Genomic DNA, 21,222 nt, shown 5'->3' with positions numbered 1-21,222 from the left:
GTCACTGAGCTCATGATCCCAGGCTTTCAGGAGTGTTAAATAGTGCTAAATACACCAGACTCTGTCAAATCAAGAGATTTTAGACTTTTCCTTTGCTAAATGTTGGAGATTAACCCACGTTTTCAGGATTGTTAAATCTTTTTGACTGATCTACAGTTCAACATTGTTCACTGTGATTCTTTTGCCTCTTCCTGTGACGACAGTCTGACGACGTCGTCCATAGTATGGGCTCAGCTCGCCTGAGCAGGTACTAAAATCAAAATATCAGGTTTTATCGCTAAAGGAAAAGCAAATTAACATAAACTAGAGTCGAGTGGAAAAACACTGTTTGTAAACAGAAGGAGTCTCTCTCTCTCTGTGCAGCCATACAAGTCTAGAAATGTCACTAACTGATAATTCTCCAGCCATAATGGATGTTCTCACCTTGGATTTGAAGGAAAAAGAAGGAACATGCTAAATAAATGGCTCCTGTGAGCTCTGCTTTAGAAAAGTAAGCTTGGGTTAACTTAATTAAGCACTTTGAGATTTTCTGATTCTTGCATTTGGAGACAAGAGTGTAACATGTGATGCTTTACTATTAATTATGGAAATTGACAACACAGTTTTGCAGATTTATTAAATAAAAAAATAATAAAATAATATATTTTTTAACTTATTTAATAAGTAATAACTTTAATTTGAACCGTATAATTGCAATTAATATCGTTCTTGTTTTTTTTCCTCTTTTCCTCTTAAACAACATTTTCCCTTTTCTGAAAGCGACATGATCAAATGAAGTTAAAAAACAATAATAATACTACATGTGTCTCACCTTGTGTGCCGACTATCTCCATGTGCAGGTGAGCGAGGCCGCTGGCTGTGGACAGCGACAGTTTGATCATGCCCTCCACGGTGACGGTGTAGCGATTCAGGTAATCAAACAGAGAGCCGTGTTCGTGGTAGTCCGACACCAGCCACAGCTGAGTCCACGTCCCATTATCTACACACACACACACACCAGACCAGACCAGACCAGACCAGACGACGATGACGATGATGAGTGAGGAGATGAGTTCAAGACAAAAGTGCATCTGTCCTTTTTCCAGGAAGAAGCCATTACCATTACCAATCTCACGGAATGCTCACAATATGTCATTATGTACCACTTTCTTCTCTTCCATCACCTGTCTCACCCGTCTCTGTCTGACTGCTCATATTTTGCCACCAATTATTGTGTGAGTGCTGCAGTAGAATGAAAGGTGAGTACTCGTCACTCAGACACAATATTTCATGGTCAGGACTCATTTAGTCGTTAGTTGACCTGGTTCCACTCTTAAAACTTATATATGTGTGTATATATATATATATATATATACGTTCTATATAAAGTTTCAATGTGTCTATGTGTGTGGGTGTGTGAGTGGGTGTGTGAGTGAGTGAGTGACCTGTTACTCTCCTGTACTGCACATCTTTCACCTTCAGCTGATCGTCATCTCTGCTTTGACAGAGTTCACATGGGCCCACGCTGTCGTTTCCAAATGACAAGCTCAGAATGATGTGAAGATTTAATTTGCACTGTTAATAGATGATAGGTTTGACTTTGATGGCGGCTTTTTTATCACAAGCGTAAAAAAATTTCTTGGTGATCCATCATTGATGCTCCTTCACGTTAGCTCTGCTCTGATTACTATTCTCCTCCTCCTCCTCCTCACTATGTGCTGACCCTGACTCTGTCTCTACAGCAAAATACACGATTTAAAATACTTCATGCAGTTTTCCAGTTTCTCTTCCGGAGCACTCGTCTCACCTTTGTTGTCCGCGGCAATGAAGCCCAGGATGTTCTCATGTCTCAGCATCACGGTCTGGTAGATCTCAGCCTCGCGGAACCAGGAGCGCTCCTCCCGGGATGAAAAGATCTTCACTGCCACCTCCTCACCACGCCACTTGCCCCTCCACACCTCCCCGAAACGCCCTTTACCAATGCTCTCCTGGAGGATGATGGTCCTGGCGATGGTCCTCTGCACCAGCAGCGGCAGACCTGAGGAAAGGTGTAAAGTTGAAAGGAATGTGTTGACCAACAACATGTTTCCTGTTTATGAAAAATATTCTGTATTTTTTATTTATTTTTTTGTTTGTGTACTGAAACAGGAAGTGATGCTTATTCTATCCATCTTCTAATTGGCCAACAAGGCTTTGCACAGTTCCAGTTATATCGCCACCTGTTTACTTAGAATCTTTTTCACAGCATCAACACTGAGTTTTTGTGTTTTAATATGGACTACGGTGTATTATTAATATTAATATAATTAATATTGATAAAACCTCAGTGGAGACACATTCATACACTGTAGTTTCATACATCCAGACTGTAGAGTGGGTCTTGTGGAGGACATGAGGACAGAGGACAGAAGAGGACAGAAGAGGACAGAAGAGGACAAAGGGGATAGAGCGAAACAGAGGCAGATGATCCACTGTGGCAAACCCTAAAGGACTAACCTGATCCAGATCCAGAGGTGGTCATATCATAGATGAGGTCCTTCAGGGTTGTTCCGACAGTGATGAAGGGATGATCCATGGAGGGGTCCTCTTCATTGGGCACTCGGTGGTGGTGGTGATGGTGGGCACCGGCGCCCCCGGCTCCCAGGCCCCTTTGGCTGTGACACACATAAAAGGCCACAACAAGCAGCAGGCAGAGCACACACACGGGGCCCGCGATCACCGCTGCAAGGGCCACGGGGCCCAGAGGAGAAGGCTTCGTCGTGGGGACTGCAGAACAGAAAGCAGATGAACGCACAGATTAGATCAGCTCTGAACCTCAGACATGACCCGTGAGCACATATCAGATTAACTGAGATTAACAAAGAAACACATTATAGAAAGATTAATATGGATTAATATGGAACATACTGACGGAAGGAATAAAGAGACATGAGCCGTCAAACCATCTGCTGAGATGAATGTCAATCTTTGGATTTACGTTAAGTTTGTGTGGCTTCTGTTTTAAACTTAGATATTATATATATATATATATATATATATTATACATATACAACATATTTTATTGTATGTACATCGTTTGAATCACTTTATTTATGACTTCAATAACACAGTCTGACACAACAAGCTCTAGATACTCCACTCTAAGTCTGAGAAAAAGAGACTCTTTTTCTATCAAGCAAAGAAAAATACAATATTTAGGGGCCATGACACGATGTCAGGGTTGCCAAATGCAGCAAATGATCATCTCCGTCACAAAGAGGGGAAGAAACACGCACCTGGACGCTGAATACAAACTACCTGTTCTGTGGTTAATGACGCACAATTCATGTACATCAACACAAGTGTGTGTGTGTGTGTGTGTGTGTTCTTACCAGGGATTTCGATGTTGGGCTCTTTGTTGCAGTAGTCCGTGGTGCAGCACATGGGGTAAATGCTGGTGTCATCTTTGACTGACGGCGCACAGATGAAGGGCCGGTCTCGTGGGATCAGTTCGTATTCGTGTATGCACTGACGCTGCTCCGTGATGGGTCGACTGCTCAGCTTACGGATGGCCACGAAACAGACGCCATCTGTCGTGCAGCTGGAATTGGCGCTGCAGCGGTCACAGTAACACTGGAGGGCTGGAGGAGGGAGGACAGACGAGGAGAGGACAGAGGACAGAGGACAGAGGAGGAGAGGACAGCAGGTTACAACTGAGGCTCCAAATGTCACATCAGATGAGATCAAACGTGACCATGAATGTCATGTCCATTTCAAACGTGCGTCTCCTTCACATTTGGCATTTTGGCTGAACCAGAAACAGTTATGGAGTTTTCAGAGCTGCAGTCAGAGCCCAGACAGATATATTCAACAGAGAGCCAGAATAACCAAAATTGTACCTTTAGAGTACCATTTTCAAAGTACTTCTACCAGTATTGATACAATATCAAATGTGAGAGCAGGGAAACAGACGTTACTCTAACCCAACACAGACACAGACACACATGGACTCACAAAAGAGGAACTCATCCCTCTCAGATTGATTTGTGTCTCCCTCTCTAAGCTTTTGACATCTATTTATTTCCAGATTACTGATTTGTAAGAGAAAATGACACTGTTGCGCCGTCTCATGCATCTACACAGACGAAATGACTGAGACGTTTTCGTCTTTCTAACAATTCCCTGAAATGCATTACACTTCTGTGCTTCACTCGTTTTAACTGGAGTTAAAACTGCAGTTTTTATATTTTACTGAATTTACTTTTGTACATTTTGAGCACATGACTGCAGTTCCCCTTTAGTTTCTGTGTTGATTTTAAAAATGGCTTACTCACTTTCAAAAGCGTTAAATGGCCTCGCTCCTGTCTATATCACCAAGCTCTCAAATAAATATGCTCCTGCGCGACTATTTAGGTCAGTGAATGACCTACTTATCTTTATTTAAACACTGAACCATCCTGGTCCCTCTCTGCTGTCTCCACCTCTACTCTGTCCGCCATTTCTTTTCCTTTCACCTCAACCGGCTGAGGCAGAAGCTCATTGTGTGATCTGTTGGGTTTCTTTGTTTTTCTCTGCCTTACGGAGTATGAAGTACAAAACCCTGAGATTTCATTTGAATGGGCAACACTTTGCAACACTGTTAAGAAAAATGATTCCACTGCTGTGTGTGTGTGTGTGTGTGTGTTTTTTTTTAGGAAGAAATTCTCAAGAAGGGAATGTGAGATGTTACATCATTGCAATCACTTTATACTCACACACACACACACACACACTCACACATTTTCTTCTGAAGCTGCCCTGTCTCTGTGACTCAGTGCTCTGTGAGACAGACAGACAGACAGACAGACAGACGGGAAAAGGCAAACCAACTTTCACAAACACACTCAGCTGCAGTACAGCTGGCGAGCACATGACATAACAAACAGACAAAGACTCAGACTGTCTGCAGAGTCTTTCACTTCCTAAAAAAAGAAATAATCTGTGACTGGAACTGAAAGACGTGTCCTTTACGTTGCACCCACTCACACACACACACACACACACACACACACATGGACATAGAGCAGTGTCCAGTGCTGAATATATGTTTGTGTCCCCGGGGTCATCGGGGGTCAAATTAGAGCTGGAGCTACATTAGTTTTTCTACACCTAATTCTGATGTTGAGAACCAGGGCAGCTGATGGTTGATATATGATGCATTAGATCGTTTATTTTGGGCTGTTTCATTTTCCCTCTGCGTTTGATATAACAATGTTGCCAAACGTTCAACTCTTAATCTTTAATATTAAGTTGTCAAAACTGAAATTTGACAGATCCCAGATCTGTGTGCAGAGTCCGTGTGAGGACATTTGAGGACATTTGAGGACATTTGAGGACATAATTGCACAACAGGCCCTAGGGCTAACCTCCATTAGCTTGTGTACTGCTAATTAAAGCCAATCATTAAATGCAGCATATCAGAGTCCAAATGGGGCTATTAACACTCAGCTGGGACAAAACCTAGATACCAGGAGCAGGCGTGTGATGCTCCAATGCAATGTTTCCCAGACTTAGGGGACCCACTTTGTACAGATCTAAAAGATATAAGATATAAATGAACTTGTGTGTAATGTACAGCCACTTGTGTGAAACGTAATATAATGTTTGATTGGTAAACAAATTATTTCCATGACGTGTGTGATGAATATATTATAGGTTCATTTAAAAGTCGTGCGACACATCTGTGGGTCCCATAGTGATTTGTCCATTAAGGACTTGAAATGTGACTAGATTGACTTTTCCTGCTGAACTCGTGGCGTCTGATCGTTACTGTTTTCCTGAGTTCCTATAACGACGCTGCAGCCGCAGCCCGGAGCGTCTTTAATCACCTCTGACCACCGGGGAGTCGCAGGCCAGACAATAAGACGAGGAGGAATGTGCTTCTCAGTCCCAGAGGCTTCAGAACAGTAGCTGTGCCGTTATGGAATGCTACGAGGAAACTAGGTCATTCCCCCTCCCTGTCTCTCTCTCTCCCTCCCTGTCTGTCTCTCTCTCTCCCTGTCTGTCTCTCTCTCCCTGTCTGTCTGTCTCTCTCTCTCCCTGTCTGTCTCTCTCCTCTTGTCCTTGCCCCCAGCACAGCACACGTAGAGCTCACAGTCTGCCGCCGTGATGCAGCTCGGTGACACTTCATGCATCACTGGACAGTTTTAAGCAACACGACACACCTTTGAAGTAAAGAGTCTTGAATAATGAACAGTGTGTGGTGTAAAGTGAGTGTGAAATCTGCCCCGCGTTGCTTCATCTTTTATAAATAAGTCAAGTAAACGCCAGTAAAAGTCTTCACAATGTTACGTTCACCTGAACAAATGTTTTAACATGTGCACCTTTCAGTGGACGAGTCGGCTGTCCAGACACAGACAGACAGACAGACAGACAGACAGACAGACAGACAGGGAGGAGAGTAAATAACAACATGCAACTGTCTGTGTGTGTGTGTGTGTGCTGCAGGCTGTGTCCTCCCAGGAGGAGGATAGATTATAAAAGGTCAGACAGCAACAGACAGGGGACGGCTAAATAAAAGCCAGCTGACTGTCTCCTATGACTCAACATCAGATCATTAAGATAAGTACACACACACACACACACACACACACAGACAGACAGACAGACAGACAAACATTTCAGCAAGGTATGAGAAATTGAAACAGTGTGTGTGTGTGTGTGTTTTTCCTGTCACACGTTACTGTAGATGCTGGTGCACACTAACATAAAACATTGTGAGTCCAACATTCAGTGTGTGTGGGCTTTTGTGATACAGATACAGACTAAAAATCATACCCTGGTCTATAAACCTTGTATATCACAGTATTATTTCCCTCCAGTGGAAGACACTCTGTCACTACTGAGAGTTAATGTCCATTATGATATTAGTGTTAAAAGACATGAGGGACGGGCATTCTGCCCCACATGTCATTTCTAAGCCCAAAGTGTTGTTACACTGATAAACTTATTTCTCAGGCTGCATACGTGACGATGCAGATGCCCACGCTCACTTTCGTAGGTAAAAACAGTAAAAACAGTTCCGTGTTGTGGTTTCATTCTCTAAAACTATAGTTTCTTTTCCACTGGTGTAAAAACACAAACAGCCGAAGGGCTGCAAACATTCATTGATTCATCACTTACTTATTTAACCCTAAACTATTTTCTCGTCATAAATGGGTGTGTTTGTCCCCATGGACACTAAAGTGAATGTCTTTGGTTTGTGGACAGAACCCAGAGAAGAGTTCCAGCTCGGGCATGAGAGCATGTCGGCCTGTGACGCTGCCATTTTCCTTGGTTACTAAGTGAGAATACAGAGGATGATACTGGTTTATGAAGATAGGGATCAAGCTGTGACACACTGCCCGTGAGGACGTGCACGCTGTGGTTTACAGCTGAGCTGAATGTTGGTGTGAAGTGTGAAGATGAGGAAATGCAAACCACATGGAAGACTGGAGATACAGACGGTGGTTTCTGGTTAGCAGAGTTTGAGGAGGATTTTTATTCTTCTTATTATTTATTATTATTATATTTTTATTAAAAAGCAGTCACCTGCAGAGATTTACATTTCAAAGCCTCCACACAAACAAAATGCTTTTATGGAACAACCCAAATCTAATGCAGATGACATGCTCTCAGCCCCGTTCCCTGGGGGCGGCGCCTTCACTTCACAGGACTCCTGAAGTTTAAAAGGCCAATTAGAGAGAATTCCATCTGCACATAACTGCACATAACTGCACATAACTGCACATAACTGCACATAACTGCACATAACTGCACAGCGCAATGACGAGGATCAAACGAGGATCAAACCGTGCAGCTGTAGTAACGTCACACACATGAAAACACCTCAACTGTCTCTTTAATGAAGACAAACAAACCACAGAAGTGAAAGGATCAGTTAAACTGATCATCAGCGCTCTGACGAAACAAACTTACTGAATCAAGAAGAGCCCAGAGAGTATGTAATAATAATAATAATAATAACAATAATGATGATGACGATGATGATGATGATGATGAGTGTGTAGTTTCTGCCTGCAGCGACTTGTTGCTCACGATGCTTCCAGACTATGAGGATTACTTGTCTCTTGAGATGTCTGGCTGTGATTAGAATTTGTCACATGACGGGAAAAACAACTAAACTGGAACCAAAGTGACACGGTCACCAGGTTTCATCAGGGCTACAGGTCTGGAAGACATCTGAGGACCGTCTCATCTGGAACGAGATGAACCTGATCACTTATTATTCTAAGAGCTAAACACAAGCTGCAGCTGGTGCTATTTTTAAATTAAAAATCTAAATGCCGTTTGAACATGATACACAAATACTGGACCTTTTCTATCATGACTTGATTGACAGAAACATTTGCACCTATTAATTATTTAAGTGTTCTCGCATATAAATGTCAAGGACTCTCAGGTTGAAACTTGTCCTCCGTGGAGGTTGGACCGTTTTTAATCTTCCTTTCAGTGGCTGATGCATTTTTGTTCTGGGAGGAAAGAAAACATTTAAACACGTATTTAAACAAGATTAAAGGCTTGAGTTCACGCCTGACAGACACAGACACACCTGATACATGAGGACGGAGTGATTTAGTCACACGGTTCACTCAGTGACTTAAAGGTGGACGGATGAGAGCTGCATGAAACCATTCAACAACAGCAATAAACGCTCAGTGTGTTATTATGAGAAGTGAAGGGGGTTCAATATGAGCCGGTGGCTGTGGTGCCTTAGACACAGGACACAGGTCACACGGCGTCTTCAGGTGAAATTAACAACTTTCTCTTTTGTTCTTAAAAGTGTTTCTGCAAACACGACATTGTTTCAACAATCTAAATGCAGCGGTACATACGCGAGGCCTGTATGTGGCGCTGTGACACTGCCACAGAAGTAAACATTACAATGTACACAGAATCACCAGGTTCTGCTTTCTGTGTACGCCTATGGAAAGAAAGGAAAGTTTAAAATAAAACAAGAAAATAAATATCTTCCAAACTATGTGTTCATATATTTAGTTACTTTATTATGAAGTTACTTTATAAAGTCTTATTTCAAGAGTGTCTTGCCCTGTTCTTTTTATAAATGTGAATTAGAGCTGAAACGATTCATCGATTATTAATCGATTACTAAATTAATCAACAACTATTTTGATAATCGATTCATCGGTTTGAAGCTTTTTTCATGATTTAAACAAGATTTCCGATTGTTTAAGCTTCTTAAATGTGAATCATTTCTTCATTTCTTTGCTCTGATAACAAAGAAATCATTAAAAGTGAATCATTTTGGTTTGTGGACAAAACGAGAACATCATCATTTCCAGGTTCGACGATTAATCGATTATGAAAATCATCGACAGTCGCCGCTCTAATGTGAATGTGGGTTCGAGACTTTCAGATGTTAAATATTATGATGGACATTTTCCACAAACATTTTAAAACGTCATTATTAATTATTAATTATTAAAGATGAGACAACCTTGGTTACATGAAGAGAAATCGCAGAGAAAAGACTGACTTCCATGGTCGAGCGTCATTATTGACAACACCGGGCGTCTAAGTTAAATCCTGCATATCTGATAGAGTTGATACTTAGGACTCGTATTCAGATGATATGATGTTAAAATATGAACCGAGGTTGACATTGACACACACACACACACACACACACACACAGCGTGTCTGATATGATAGAGGAAGACAAACACAGCGAGGCCAGACTCTCCTACAATGTGGTCGGACAGAATGCGGTTGACTAATCTGAGATGCTGCTTGGAATGACGCCGCACACACACACACACACACACTCAGACTAAACACACACAACACACACCAATAGTCTGCTCCCAAGGCTGCTTTGGCTCATTTTTCATGTGGAGTGTGAAGGTGTGTGTAAGAGTTACACAACAGCCACGTTAGGGATGGAAAATCTTTACATTTTAATGAAGTAATCCACTTTATCATCTCGGCTTTAAGTTTTAATCACAGAGAGGAAGGAAATACGTCTTAGCCTGTGTGTTGTCTTGTGTTTATTTTTGTCAATAATGGATCATAACTACTCATGTTGGTTGCTGTTGTTCTGCTGCTGACGCTGCTGCACTTTACAGGAGAGCTTTAGCAGCACAACAGTTCCCATGATCCCACATTTCTCTTCAAACTAGAACATTACAGACTGTACATTTAAATGCAGAGATCAACGTGTTATACATTGTACACGTGTGTGACACAATGTGGACAATCAAGTTCAAACTCATTTCACATGACAGACTATTCTTCAAAGATATGTGAAATTGTTTCTGTGCAACTGTGGATTGAATCTGAGTTGCTGTTCCTCATTTCTGTCATTTGTCACGCGGACCATTTTACATCCAGAAGAAAAAAACAACAACTTTTCACACATTTTAACTGGCCTATTATATGCAACCTGTGCTGAGTCTGTGTTGTTAATGTGAAACCATAACAGCTGATATCTGCTGCATGCAGCTGTTCTACAATCTGGCCGACAGAAACGAGAGTTAACCGTCTATTTCTCTTCAACTTCTATTTTTCCTGCACAAACAGCCACAATAACGCGACATGAAATGATAAATGGGCAGCAAACGGTTGTAAAATGAATAAATAAAACTGTGAAATGATGTAAAACAATGTTGACAATTAAAAAACAATAAAACACCTTCATGAAAGGAAAAAATAAAGAAAACAGCACTAAACTGAACAATAAATGTTCCGCGAGTCAACTTTTCAAATGATATTTAGACTTTGGTTTGGACCGCGGACCTGAACGGTGCCAGTAAAAGATTCTAACCCGACCGCTTGTGAATCGTGCCGAGCATGTCACCTTAACCACCAGGGGGCTGACATCCTGTGTGACATAGGGCTGTCACTTTATCCAAAAATGATGTTCAACAGATTTGATCCCACCCCCGGGAGCGCATGCCGCTGCCCCCCCACTGCCGTCACCGCTGCCCCCAACACATAAAGTCACAGTTTCCTTTACCTTATGAACAATTGTAATAATTGTGACATTATTAACAGTCTGAGTGAGTATTAATGACAAAGAGTGGGATGATATAAACACTCTGCTCCAACTTTCCATTCGTCATCTAAAATGTAATAATGTTTGTCAACTTAATTGAGTTTAACATTTTAATAACAGCTGCATTAATAAAAAGTGCTGCTAACAGGGTTAATGCAACACTTCAGTAAAGTAGGATGGAATAAACATTTCCTCAATGGGAAATCATTGACAACAGGAGGAAGCTCCAACAGCTTCAATGTCATATTAAAACATACCTTATGCGCGCCCTCTGCTGGACTCTAAGGTGTACTGCATAAATAGGCACTTCTGAGATGGCAGCGTTTGCATTTTGAGCAGGTAATTACAGTTCTAATGTGAACTTTACATCCAACATCGAAACCATATCAAATGATATCAAACGCTATGAGAGCCGTGGTAGTTTGACCTGAGGACTTTATGACAAACAAATATCACCTGAAAAATGACGGATATTGATTGCGGCCAAAGTATCAATATAGAATCAGTAAGTGTACAACAGTACTCATCATCTCACACATTATCTGTCAATGGCAGGTTGTGGCTCCACCCACCATGAGTCATCGTATGTTTGACATCCTGCTGTTGACATGCTCAATCTGAGTTTCTCTGCGTCCTAAAGCAAACAACAAGCCCGGATGAGCCTTTGAGCACAAACCACAAAGTTCACCGGGCTGTGAAATTACACTGAAGAGAGAGTGGAAGTGGGAAGAGTGGGAAAGAAGGTCTGATGTTCATTTTTTTAAGTCTAATCCAGAGAATTCTGAGATGCTTTTTGTAGTATGATAAGACAAGCGTTCAGCGCCCGAACTGAAGGAACAGAAAAACAACAAAAACTGTTTCTCTGTCACTACCTGATACAATTTCCCTTCTGAAACGGTAATCAGCCTTAAATCTTTGGTCCAGTTTAAGCAGCAGGAGGCGACTACATGCTCTGCTGCCACAGAGGGAACAAACGCACGAGTGAGAAGGATTTTGGAGTCTTTCCTGACGACTTTATCACATAAACCAAGCAGTGGGAATCCTTCAAACAAATAATCAATACATCACAGATGATGAGAGAGGAACTGACTGGCTACAGTAACGGTCAGCTGACCACGGCGAGCCGTGTCTGCCTGGCCCATCTGTCAAAAACACAGTTTACAGTGATTGTTGTGATTTGAGACATGACATTAGTCACGTGACATTTGTCAGAATCTCAATGCTGATTTGTTTGTGTGTCTTTGTATGAGGACGAGTTTCCATCAAAGGTTTGAGCCAATGATGCAAAACGTGCTTCACTTTTATTCAGTGAACTATTAAACGCTTCAAATTGTATTGTGTTTTATTTGTAAAGTCACAAATCATGACAAGTTTCCATCCAAAGCTTATTTCTAATTACTCAATTAAATATCCAGTAAAATCCAAATTGGCTTTGGGTTTAGTTTTCTAACTGTCCAGAGACTTTGAGACGTACACTTTAAACTACCAACTTCCTGTCAAGTGATTCTACTGTTTCAGAGCCAAGTTAAGACTTTAAAACATATCTTTACAATATTGCAATAATAATAATGATCATGAATCCCAATTATTTTAATCAGGATAATCAGGATTCATTTTCCATCCGGTCTCAGGCGTCCTCCTGTGTGTCACTGTTCATACACATGAACATATAGACCTTTCTTACAAACTCTGCATTCAACGTGCCGTCACGTGTCTCCATCCAGACGTTCTTTGGTACATGTTCCAAACTCACGCTCACACACAGTTCCATGGAGACAGTGAGTTTAGTCTTTCATCCATGTTTCCTTCATGAAGGAAACATCACTTTTTAGTTAAGTGGCCCAAATTTCCTTTGTTGTCTCATGTTTGAGTCAAGATGGAAGTGAAGTGTGCAAATGAACTGTAGCGCCATCTAGAGGATCAGTCCATGCTGGAGTCTTACCAACCTGCGCCGTCACCTGTCATTTCCAGCACACTCATCCATGCAATGCCATCACTACACATTACACTTTACACACTGTGCACTGTTGGCTGTGTAACAGCCGGGAAACAAAGCAACAATAAATACCAAAGCTGCGTGTCAGCAGTTAGACACTGAACAACATTTGCCCCTCTGTCCACCCCTCCTCTCTTCCCCACCAAGTGTGCGCTCTACAATTACCTCCCCCCACTGTCACATTCCCTATCCCTCACCCCCTTTTTTATCTTCACCTCCTGGCGTCCCCTCCTCTGACCCCCTCCCTCCCCCCTCTTCATTCTTGCAACAATAGAAGTGAAGGCGCTGTGATGAATGAGAAGAACAAATAGAGTAAAGGAATCAGTGAGAGTCAGTTTTTCAGGAGATGAGCGTGAAATGAATTCAGCGTAATCCAGCAGGCTGTGCATGTGTGTGCATGTGTGCATGTGTGTGCATGTGTGTGCATGTGAGTGCATGTGTGTGCATGTGAGTGCATGTGAGCAAACACATGCACAGAAACACGGCGTTTTCTTATCGTGAAAAAGGTAACGATGCGATAATGTGTGAACACTGTTCGAGGTGAATAAAGCTTCTTTTCCTTCAGTCAATGTTATTATTTTCTATTCTAAACTCATGGGATACAAATGAAACAGATTTCCATCTCAAGGAACTTATTGGTTACGTGAATAAATTAAATACAACAGTTGATTCAAAGCAGATATTTTGATTAAAAAAATGTGGCTGTCTGAACAGACTGTGTTGTTCCTCATGGTGGCGCTCTTGACAATAATGAGAGTCATGTAAGCAGGAACGGCAACGTACGAAATTCAATCTGAACTTACATTTAGGCAAGAAATTTACTTTTTGCATCTCAGATACATATTAATATTAATTGTGATGTACAATAAAGTCATATATATACATATACACATATATATATGTATATATATGATATATACATCAGATATATATCATGCTTCACAGACTGTTAATGTGTAAATAAATATCTCTTCTTCGTGGGACGAGAATGATGCGTATGAAATAGCTGGACATGGCCGTGGTAAATACGTCAGCACAAAATCATGAACAGCTTTGTAGTGTAAAAGGTGTAGGATGTTTGCACTGGAGTGATATTTGTATCAGTAGATACTCAAGGTTGTGATACTGGTCAGAAAGTGATGTGGAGCTATTATCCTGTGATTCCCAGACAGACATGAACACGACTGTGCTGCTGCTGCCGCCTCATCTCATTCACACTCACTCTGCAGCTTCAGACTGCTTTCATGTCAGGGCAGAGCTTTGGTCCAATAAGCAACCTTTTCCAGCTTGAAAGAGGTATTACAATAATATCATTACAATCTGCTCATGTGCCAATATGCTAAAAAAGTGAAATGAAAAAGAAATGATAATGCATTATTTCAATGGTTTAAAAACCAGTCCCATAATCTGTAGATTAGCGGCTGAGCTGGCTTAGCATGGAATGTTGTTATGATTTTCAGACTGCACAGATGCATCATGGGAACTATTCCCTGGCCTAGAGACAATGCGATGAAACCGAATAGCTCTAAAGAGGGCTGTCCTCACATGACCCTTCCCCAGCTGGGTCTCCCTCTCTCTGGCTTCACTTTATTCATTCGATTAGTCTGAGCAGAGATACTTTAATTATCATATCTCAGTGCAGGCTGTTTGCTTTGTGTACGGCAAAGAGACGCACGAGAGAGCCCGAGGCTTTTAAACAGGCGGGGTGAATACAATTAAGTCTCTATCAATAATTCACTAAGATGTATGGTGGCTTTAACTGGATTCTCTCTCAAAGATGGAATGCTTCTGATTGTAGGGAGTTCTGTGTCATCATATCAGCAGGATTCCGACTGATTCAGACGTTTGCATTTAATGCATTTGAATAAAACAATAAAACTTGGGTGTGTAAATACAGCCGCCACCATAAATGCAAAATTGCTGGCGAATATATAAATTTTTTTCATGATGACAATAAATACTCAGCATCACTATTCTCCTCACTGGAATCTTTAAAATTAAAGATAAAAAAATGCAGACACCGTATCTGCAGCTACAGTTACCAAGAAAACACAGTCAAGTCAACAATTACCCGATTATTAAATGATTACTTAAGTACTCGTCAACTATTTGATAATGGTCTCATTGGTTTGAAGCTTTTTTTCATGATTGTTTCAGGATCTTAAATGTGAATATTTTCTAGTTTCTTTGCTCCAGATAACAAAGAAATAATTAAAGACTGAATCATTCGAAGATAATTGACAGATGAATCGATTATGAAAATAATCGTTAGTTGCAAGTGAAGGCAATTGTTAAGAATTCACCTGTGGCTAATGCTGAGCTAAATAAATTCACTAATGTACAGCAAATTGAATTAATGCTGCATTTCATTTACATCGGAAGTCGTAAGTGGGATCAACACTCAGCACTGCAGCAGTTGTGAGGAGTTCAGAGACAGCGCTAACTGCCAAATTCAAAAACGCTGTCACCATAGTTACTGCTACCACCATACTTTCAGAACGCAGGGAAATAGAAATGAATTATACAAAGTATTAACGGCTCAGAGATTTTATAATGGGCTCAATTTTATATCATCTGTGTAACAATGTGTCAACATCAAGCTCTCGAACACTGCGTTCATCATACATTTAAAGACGCAGGCAACTTCTAACTAGGGCTGCAAAAAAGCTCAACCACAAACCTTTAAAATTGTTCCATGTAAAATATTAATTGTCTATTAGCTGAATAGCAGTATTTTGGGTGAAAACAAATGCTTCACTCACAGCTCAGGGGATTATAAAATTCAGGGAATTGTTCAGAAGCTCTGTAACTCTATTTCAAATCACAACATTTCAAATCATGGCTGTAAAGCATTTACATTTATCTCCTTCATGGACGAGGTCACTGATCATCCAGCTCTCTCAACATTGTTACAACTTCTCTATATAATAGAATCTCTTGAGTGTCTGGTTATTATGCAATCATTCAACCACAGTTAAAAGACAAAACAACAAGCCTTGACTAATCACGTCACAGGAGCTGTGGAGTAACACTCAAAAGTCCCTTTTAATCGGTAAGGCCTTGACAAAAGAAGAAGTGTGCAAAACAACTTGTCCAGGTCCTTGACAGCAATGGAATCTTTGATAAATTTCTCTCTGGTGTTTGTGGAATGCTCCATTTTGTTGCTGCCAAACTTTTGGACGAACGTTGGACTCACTTCTTACTCAATTCATTTGTTTTTTATCAATTACTGTGTTTTCATCCATGTTAAAAGTCCAATTTTAGTCGGACAAAGACAATCATTGACTTTTCTTAATGTCATGTAAACACAAAAATCGAGCTAATCTTAGTCGGACTAACAAAGTACAATGGATCAGTTTTATGTGTTTATGTGTTTTATGTGGTATTGAACATGGAGCCCTCAAGGCGCAACTGAAGCACCTGCAACTACTTAAAACCAGAGGTAATGAAGACAATAACAATCAAGAACTGTCACACATGCACTCACGCAGATGCAGTTACATTCAGCTTTTATAATGTACAAAGCAATTTGTTTTTATGGTTTCATTTGCATTGTCTGTGCTTAATGTGTTTTGTAGTACACGTGACGTGAAGTCATGAGGCCTTAGATGAAGCTCAAATTCCTATGGGCTATTCCAGGGGTGTCAAACTCACTTTAGTTCAGGGGCCACAGACTGCACGATTTGTTCTCAAGTGGGCCGGAACAGTAAAACAATAGCATAATAAACTATAAACAAAGGCAACTCCTAATTCTTCTTTTTGCAATTTCTAGAATATGATGCTTAATTTACCATTTACACATGATCACAGTGCATTTATATGATCCCTTTGTGGTACTTCAAAATAAATCACTAGGACTGCATGTCAAGTAAACAGTATAGATTTTCCCATTCACAATTATTGCAACAATAAAAACTCTCAACAAATAAGTGATAAACTACACTGAAAAACTCTGTCCTTCTATTGTACAGAGGAGTGAAAGTGAAGTGAGGTCAAATAATGGCGACAGTGTTGAAAACTTAACAAATCTAATTTTTAAATCCACCACAGAGCAAAGTATTCACACCCAGTGATTTATTTTCTCTTTATGAATTCCACAAAATCACATACTTTTGTTGGCTAGAAGATTTAGGTGACCTGTTACAAGCTTCCTCTGGTTGAACGTACCCACACACACACACATGCAGAGAGAGAGAGTTACAGCACAGCCTGATATTGGTGTACTTGAGAAGAAAAGCAAACACAAGGCTTTCAAGGAAAAACTAGTGGCCTGCAGTCAGCAGAGAGCCTGATCTCCTGGGAGGTAGAACACCACCTTTGAGACAGCTTTTATTTTTAACTGTTAACTGCTTCTTTACTAAAAGTGAGTCCATAAAGCTGGATGGAAAAATGTGAAAAACATGGCGCAGCAAAACAGTGTTTGACAGGGGACCCTTTTCACCGCTGCACCTTTCCGGCTTAGCTGAAGAAGCAACTGTGGGAGTAATTGGAGGAACGACCGATTCACTTCACAACCTGAGCAGAAAACACATCACACTCAACTGTGCCGCTCTGTCGCTGGAGCACTCACTCACTCACTCACTTAAATACAAGAGCCTCCTGCAGACATTAAGATTTGCCCTCAGTGAAAACATGGCTGCCAGCAGACCGACACAAAGGGAAACAGTGATGTTTGCTTCTTAAAAGGTTCACCTAATAAAATGCATCTCCGTTATTCTACCAGATCTTCAGAATATATCTGCAGCTTCATCTCACGGTTAAACAGAAACAGAAGTCTGGAAACTTACTCTGCTGCACCAAAGTTCTTTAATCGTGAACACACAGAGCTGCTGGTCTAATGCTGCCGTGTTTTGAGTTTGTGTCACTAGCAAATATGAACTCAGAGACTTCGCTGGCGGGAGTGAGAGGTTTATTACAGGTTTATTACAGGTTTATTACAGGTGTTCACTGAGAGCCAGCCTGAGACAGTGTGCACAGCCAGCACCACATATGTCAGAGAGTCTAAAAACCACAGATGAAACCCCTGACCTATTTATTTAGTTCATATGCATGCATGTATGTACAGTAGTTCATAAAACCCTTTTTAAAATCTTTTCAAACTTGCGCTCAGGTGTGAGATGTATTGCCAACATTGCCCACAAAAGATCCTAAAACTTTATCAATCTGCTAAAATGAGCCTAATATTGTATATTCATGCAACCTCAGTGCCAATGGCGTCACCTGCCACAACTTCCTGTTACGTGTTATTGCTGCAGCTCTAATAAGCAGCCATTTATCTTTTGTGCTGCAGAGGGAAAGACCTTGGAGCTCGGGTGTGGAGGAGGAGGAGAAAAAGGATGTAGGTTAACCCTCTGTCACACAGAATTGATTTCTATAAATCGCCAGAACACGAGAAACAGTTCAAATACGGCAGAAAGAAACTGAACCCTGAAGAGAAAAACAAGTGGAGAAAAAAGCCTTCTTCACATTTGGAAAGGTGGGGAAAACACTGCCTGTAAAATCATGTGTGAGAGCGTTGTGACAGAGTGAGCAGCTCTACGGTCACACCTCTGCTCCTCACTGCAGGTATTTCATGCCACAGCTGATGGAAATGACTGCATGTGACATCAGTGTGCAGCTATGCAGCATCTCTGTGCTGCTCTATGTCGTTCAGCACACATTCAACACACATAAAACTGAACCAATCTGCAAAAAAGCTGTAAAGTTAACCAACGACACCGTTGGAACCATTTGCTCCGCGTCGCTTCGCACGCAACTGGAATCGTACCCGAAAATGTTGTTCCACTAAGAATCAAACAATTCACCAGAGAGAGAGGCGAAACGAAAAGAACGTTGATAGGCAGCTTTTTACGACCGCTCACTCTGCTGCACCAAAGTCCAAAGAGACAATCAGCGTTTCATGCTCACAGGGACACGAGAGCAGCTGGTGCACTGCTGCCTTGTTGTTGTTTGAACTTACTGATGGAGGCAGCAGTAGAACAACAACTCCTACTTTCTCTACAGACTTTGGTGCAGGGAGTAAGCAGTTTACTTATGGAGCTTTTCCACTATACAGTTCCAGCTCATCGCGACACTACTTATATTATATATTATATTTTTCCATTACTAATTACTATAGTACATCCTCAGCATGGGCGGCGTCGGCTGCATGAAACTGCCATAACGTTGTTTTACACACGATTAATGTCTTCTTAATCGATTATTAATCAATTACTAAATTAATCTACAACTATTTTGATAATCGATGAATCGGTTTGAAGCTTTTTTCATGATTTAAACAAGATTTCCGATTGTTTAAGCTTCTTAAATGTGAGTATTTTCTTCATTTCTTTGCTCTGGAGAACAAAGGTTTGTGGACAAAACAAACAACATCATCATTTCCAGGTTTGGCGAATGCCGATCAACATTTTTTAAGGTTTTCTGATATTTTATGGAACAACCGATTAATTGTTTAACCATGAAAATAATTGACAGATTAATCGATTATGAAAATAATCGTTAGTTGCAGCTCTAGTCATCGGGCGAAGGTTGGGGATCACACCCTGGACAGGTCGCCATCACAAGGCCAGAAGACAAACAAACAACCACTCTGAGACTCAGAATCTCAGAATTGAAGGCAATGTGCCAGAGACTAACCGTGACATCATTTCAACTCAGGTGCAAACCTGCCTGGATGAGGTTGATCTCATTACAATGAAGGAAGCAAATGTGGTGCAGTTTCATGTACTGAGAAAAACATTCCCTCTGGAGGAAGGTGACATGTCTGTGTCAGTCTGACACAAAAAGCTGCTTTTAGGCCCTTTGAGCAAGATTCAAACCCTTCAACACTCCTGAATTAAACACCATCCCCACTGATCTGTCACACACCTCACATCACAGCCTCATTTCTTCAGCAGCAGAATTCCTGTGAACCTGACAACAGTGAAAAGTGCTGTCGAGTGAGAGTTTGCCATTAAGTGAAAATAACACAAACTGACAAGGTTTTTTAAAAAAAAGGCCACGATAAGAGACCACACAAAACTTCTAAATAAAACATCCTCTAATAAACACGAGGATTACTGTCTTCCAGACCATGAACTTTTTCTGATAGACTAACTGTGCAGTCATTTTATTTATGCACAATAAAGATGTATCAAATAAAATGCCCATGCATAATAATAATTATAAGATTTTGACCAGACTATGCTTCATATTTTTAGCTTCTTTGTGGTGGAAACACGGCTGCGTTTTCTGATAAATGACAATCTGCACCCAGTCCAACACTTTAGCTCTGTGCATGTCTGCAATCAGAACTGAAAAACACCTGATCTTTCACATACAACGGACACGTGCATGCTCGTGTGTAGAGAGAGAGCTCATCCTCTCCTCTGCAGTTGAACGGCTTAGTTTCAGAAAGCACCAGAAACAAAACTATAATAAAAGAAATAATAAAGTTACGGAAAAAAGCAGTGTTGTGATTGTAGCCATTGTAGCACGACTTCACGTAACCTCCTCCCGCTAACCTGAAGCTGATGCCAACTAACAGTAACCACGGCAACTGCTGATTTGGGCGACACATTGACCAAACCAAAGCATCATACATGTGACCTGTGGTGGAAAACTTTAATTACTGACTGGAACCACTCCAGGAAATGCCAAGCAGGTCACATGCAAAAGGTGTTTCCTTTCATGTATGATGATGTTGTTGGAGGTCAGCTGGACCTTCAGAGCAGCACACAGCTACATCAGCTACATCAGCTACATGATTCTCTATGACTTTTTAGTTAGTTTCCAATTGGCTGTTAATACGTTATTAAGATTTGACAATAAGGCCTTAGAGTGTGGTGCATTGCAAACAAATGGACATATCACTCATGACACCATGTAGAGAAAATGGGAATTAAAAAACGAGACAAGACACTGTATTTTAAGCATGTAATACAGATCATAAACAATGATATTATTTATAAGCCACAATGCTCAGCGTTACAGTTGGAAAATAAAAACCCGTTTCCATTGAGAAGAGTTGGCTTCAGTTCCAAATTTCCAAAGAAGCTTGGTGTGAACGACAGACGCGTTATTTTAAAACATAAAAGTGCAAATGTCACAAAGTCACAAAGGAAGCAAATCTATTCACACTCACTCAGGAACCTTCATCTCACCGTCCACATGGTGACCTGCCCCCACATGGTGTGCATGTGAGTCTGTGGGAGCTTTCAGTCATTTCCATAGGTCA

The 21,222-nt window shown here is 41.0% G+C and overlaps 1 protein-coding gene across 1 annotated transcript in view; it reads right to left on the bottom strand.

Moving 5' to 3' along the window:
- Positions 1-21,222, bottom strand: part of tgfbr1b (transforming growth factor, beta receptor 1 b) — a 60,067-nt gene that overhangs the window by 24,009 nt on the left and 14,836 nt on the right. The window contains exons 2-5 of the mRNA XM_058623774.1: positions 3,351-3,599; positions 2,476-2,745; positions 1,787-2,017; positions 812-979 (exon numbers count right to left, since the gene is read on the bottom strand). Coding sequence (XP_058479757.1) covers positions 812-979; positions 1,787-2,017; positions 2,476-2,745; positions 3,351-3,599 — 918 coding nt within the window. The remainder of the gene's footprint in view (positions 1-811; positions 980-1,786; positions 2,018-2,475; positions 2,746-3,350; positions 3,600-21,222) is intronic.

This window comes from Solea solea, chromosome 1 (assembly GCF_958295425.1).
Source record: "Solea solea chromosome 1, fSolSol10.1, whole genome shotgun sequence".
NCBI lineage: Eukaryota > Metazoa > Chordata > Actinopteri > Pleuronectiformes > Soleidae > Solea > Solea solea.
Note: the sequence above shows the minus strand (reverse complement) of the source record. Positions and strands in the feature narration are given on the sequence as shown.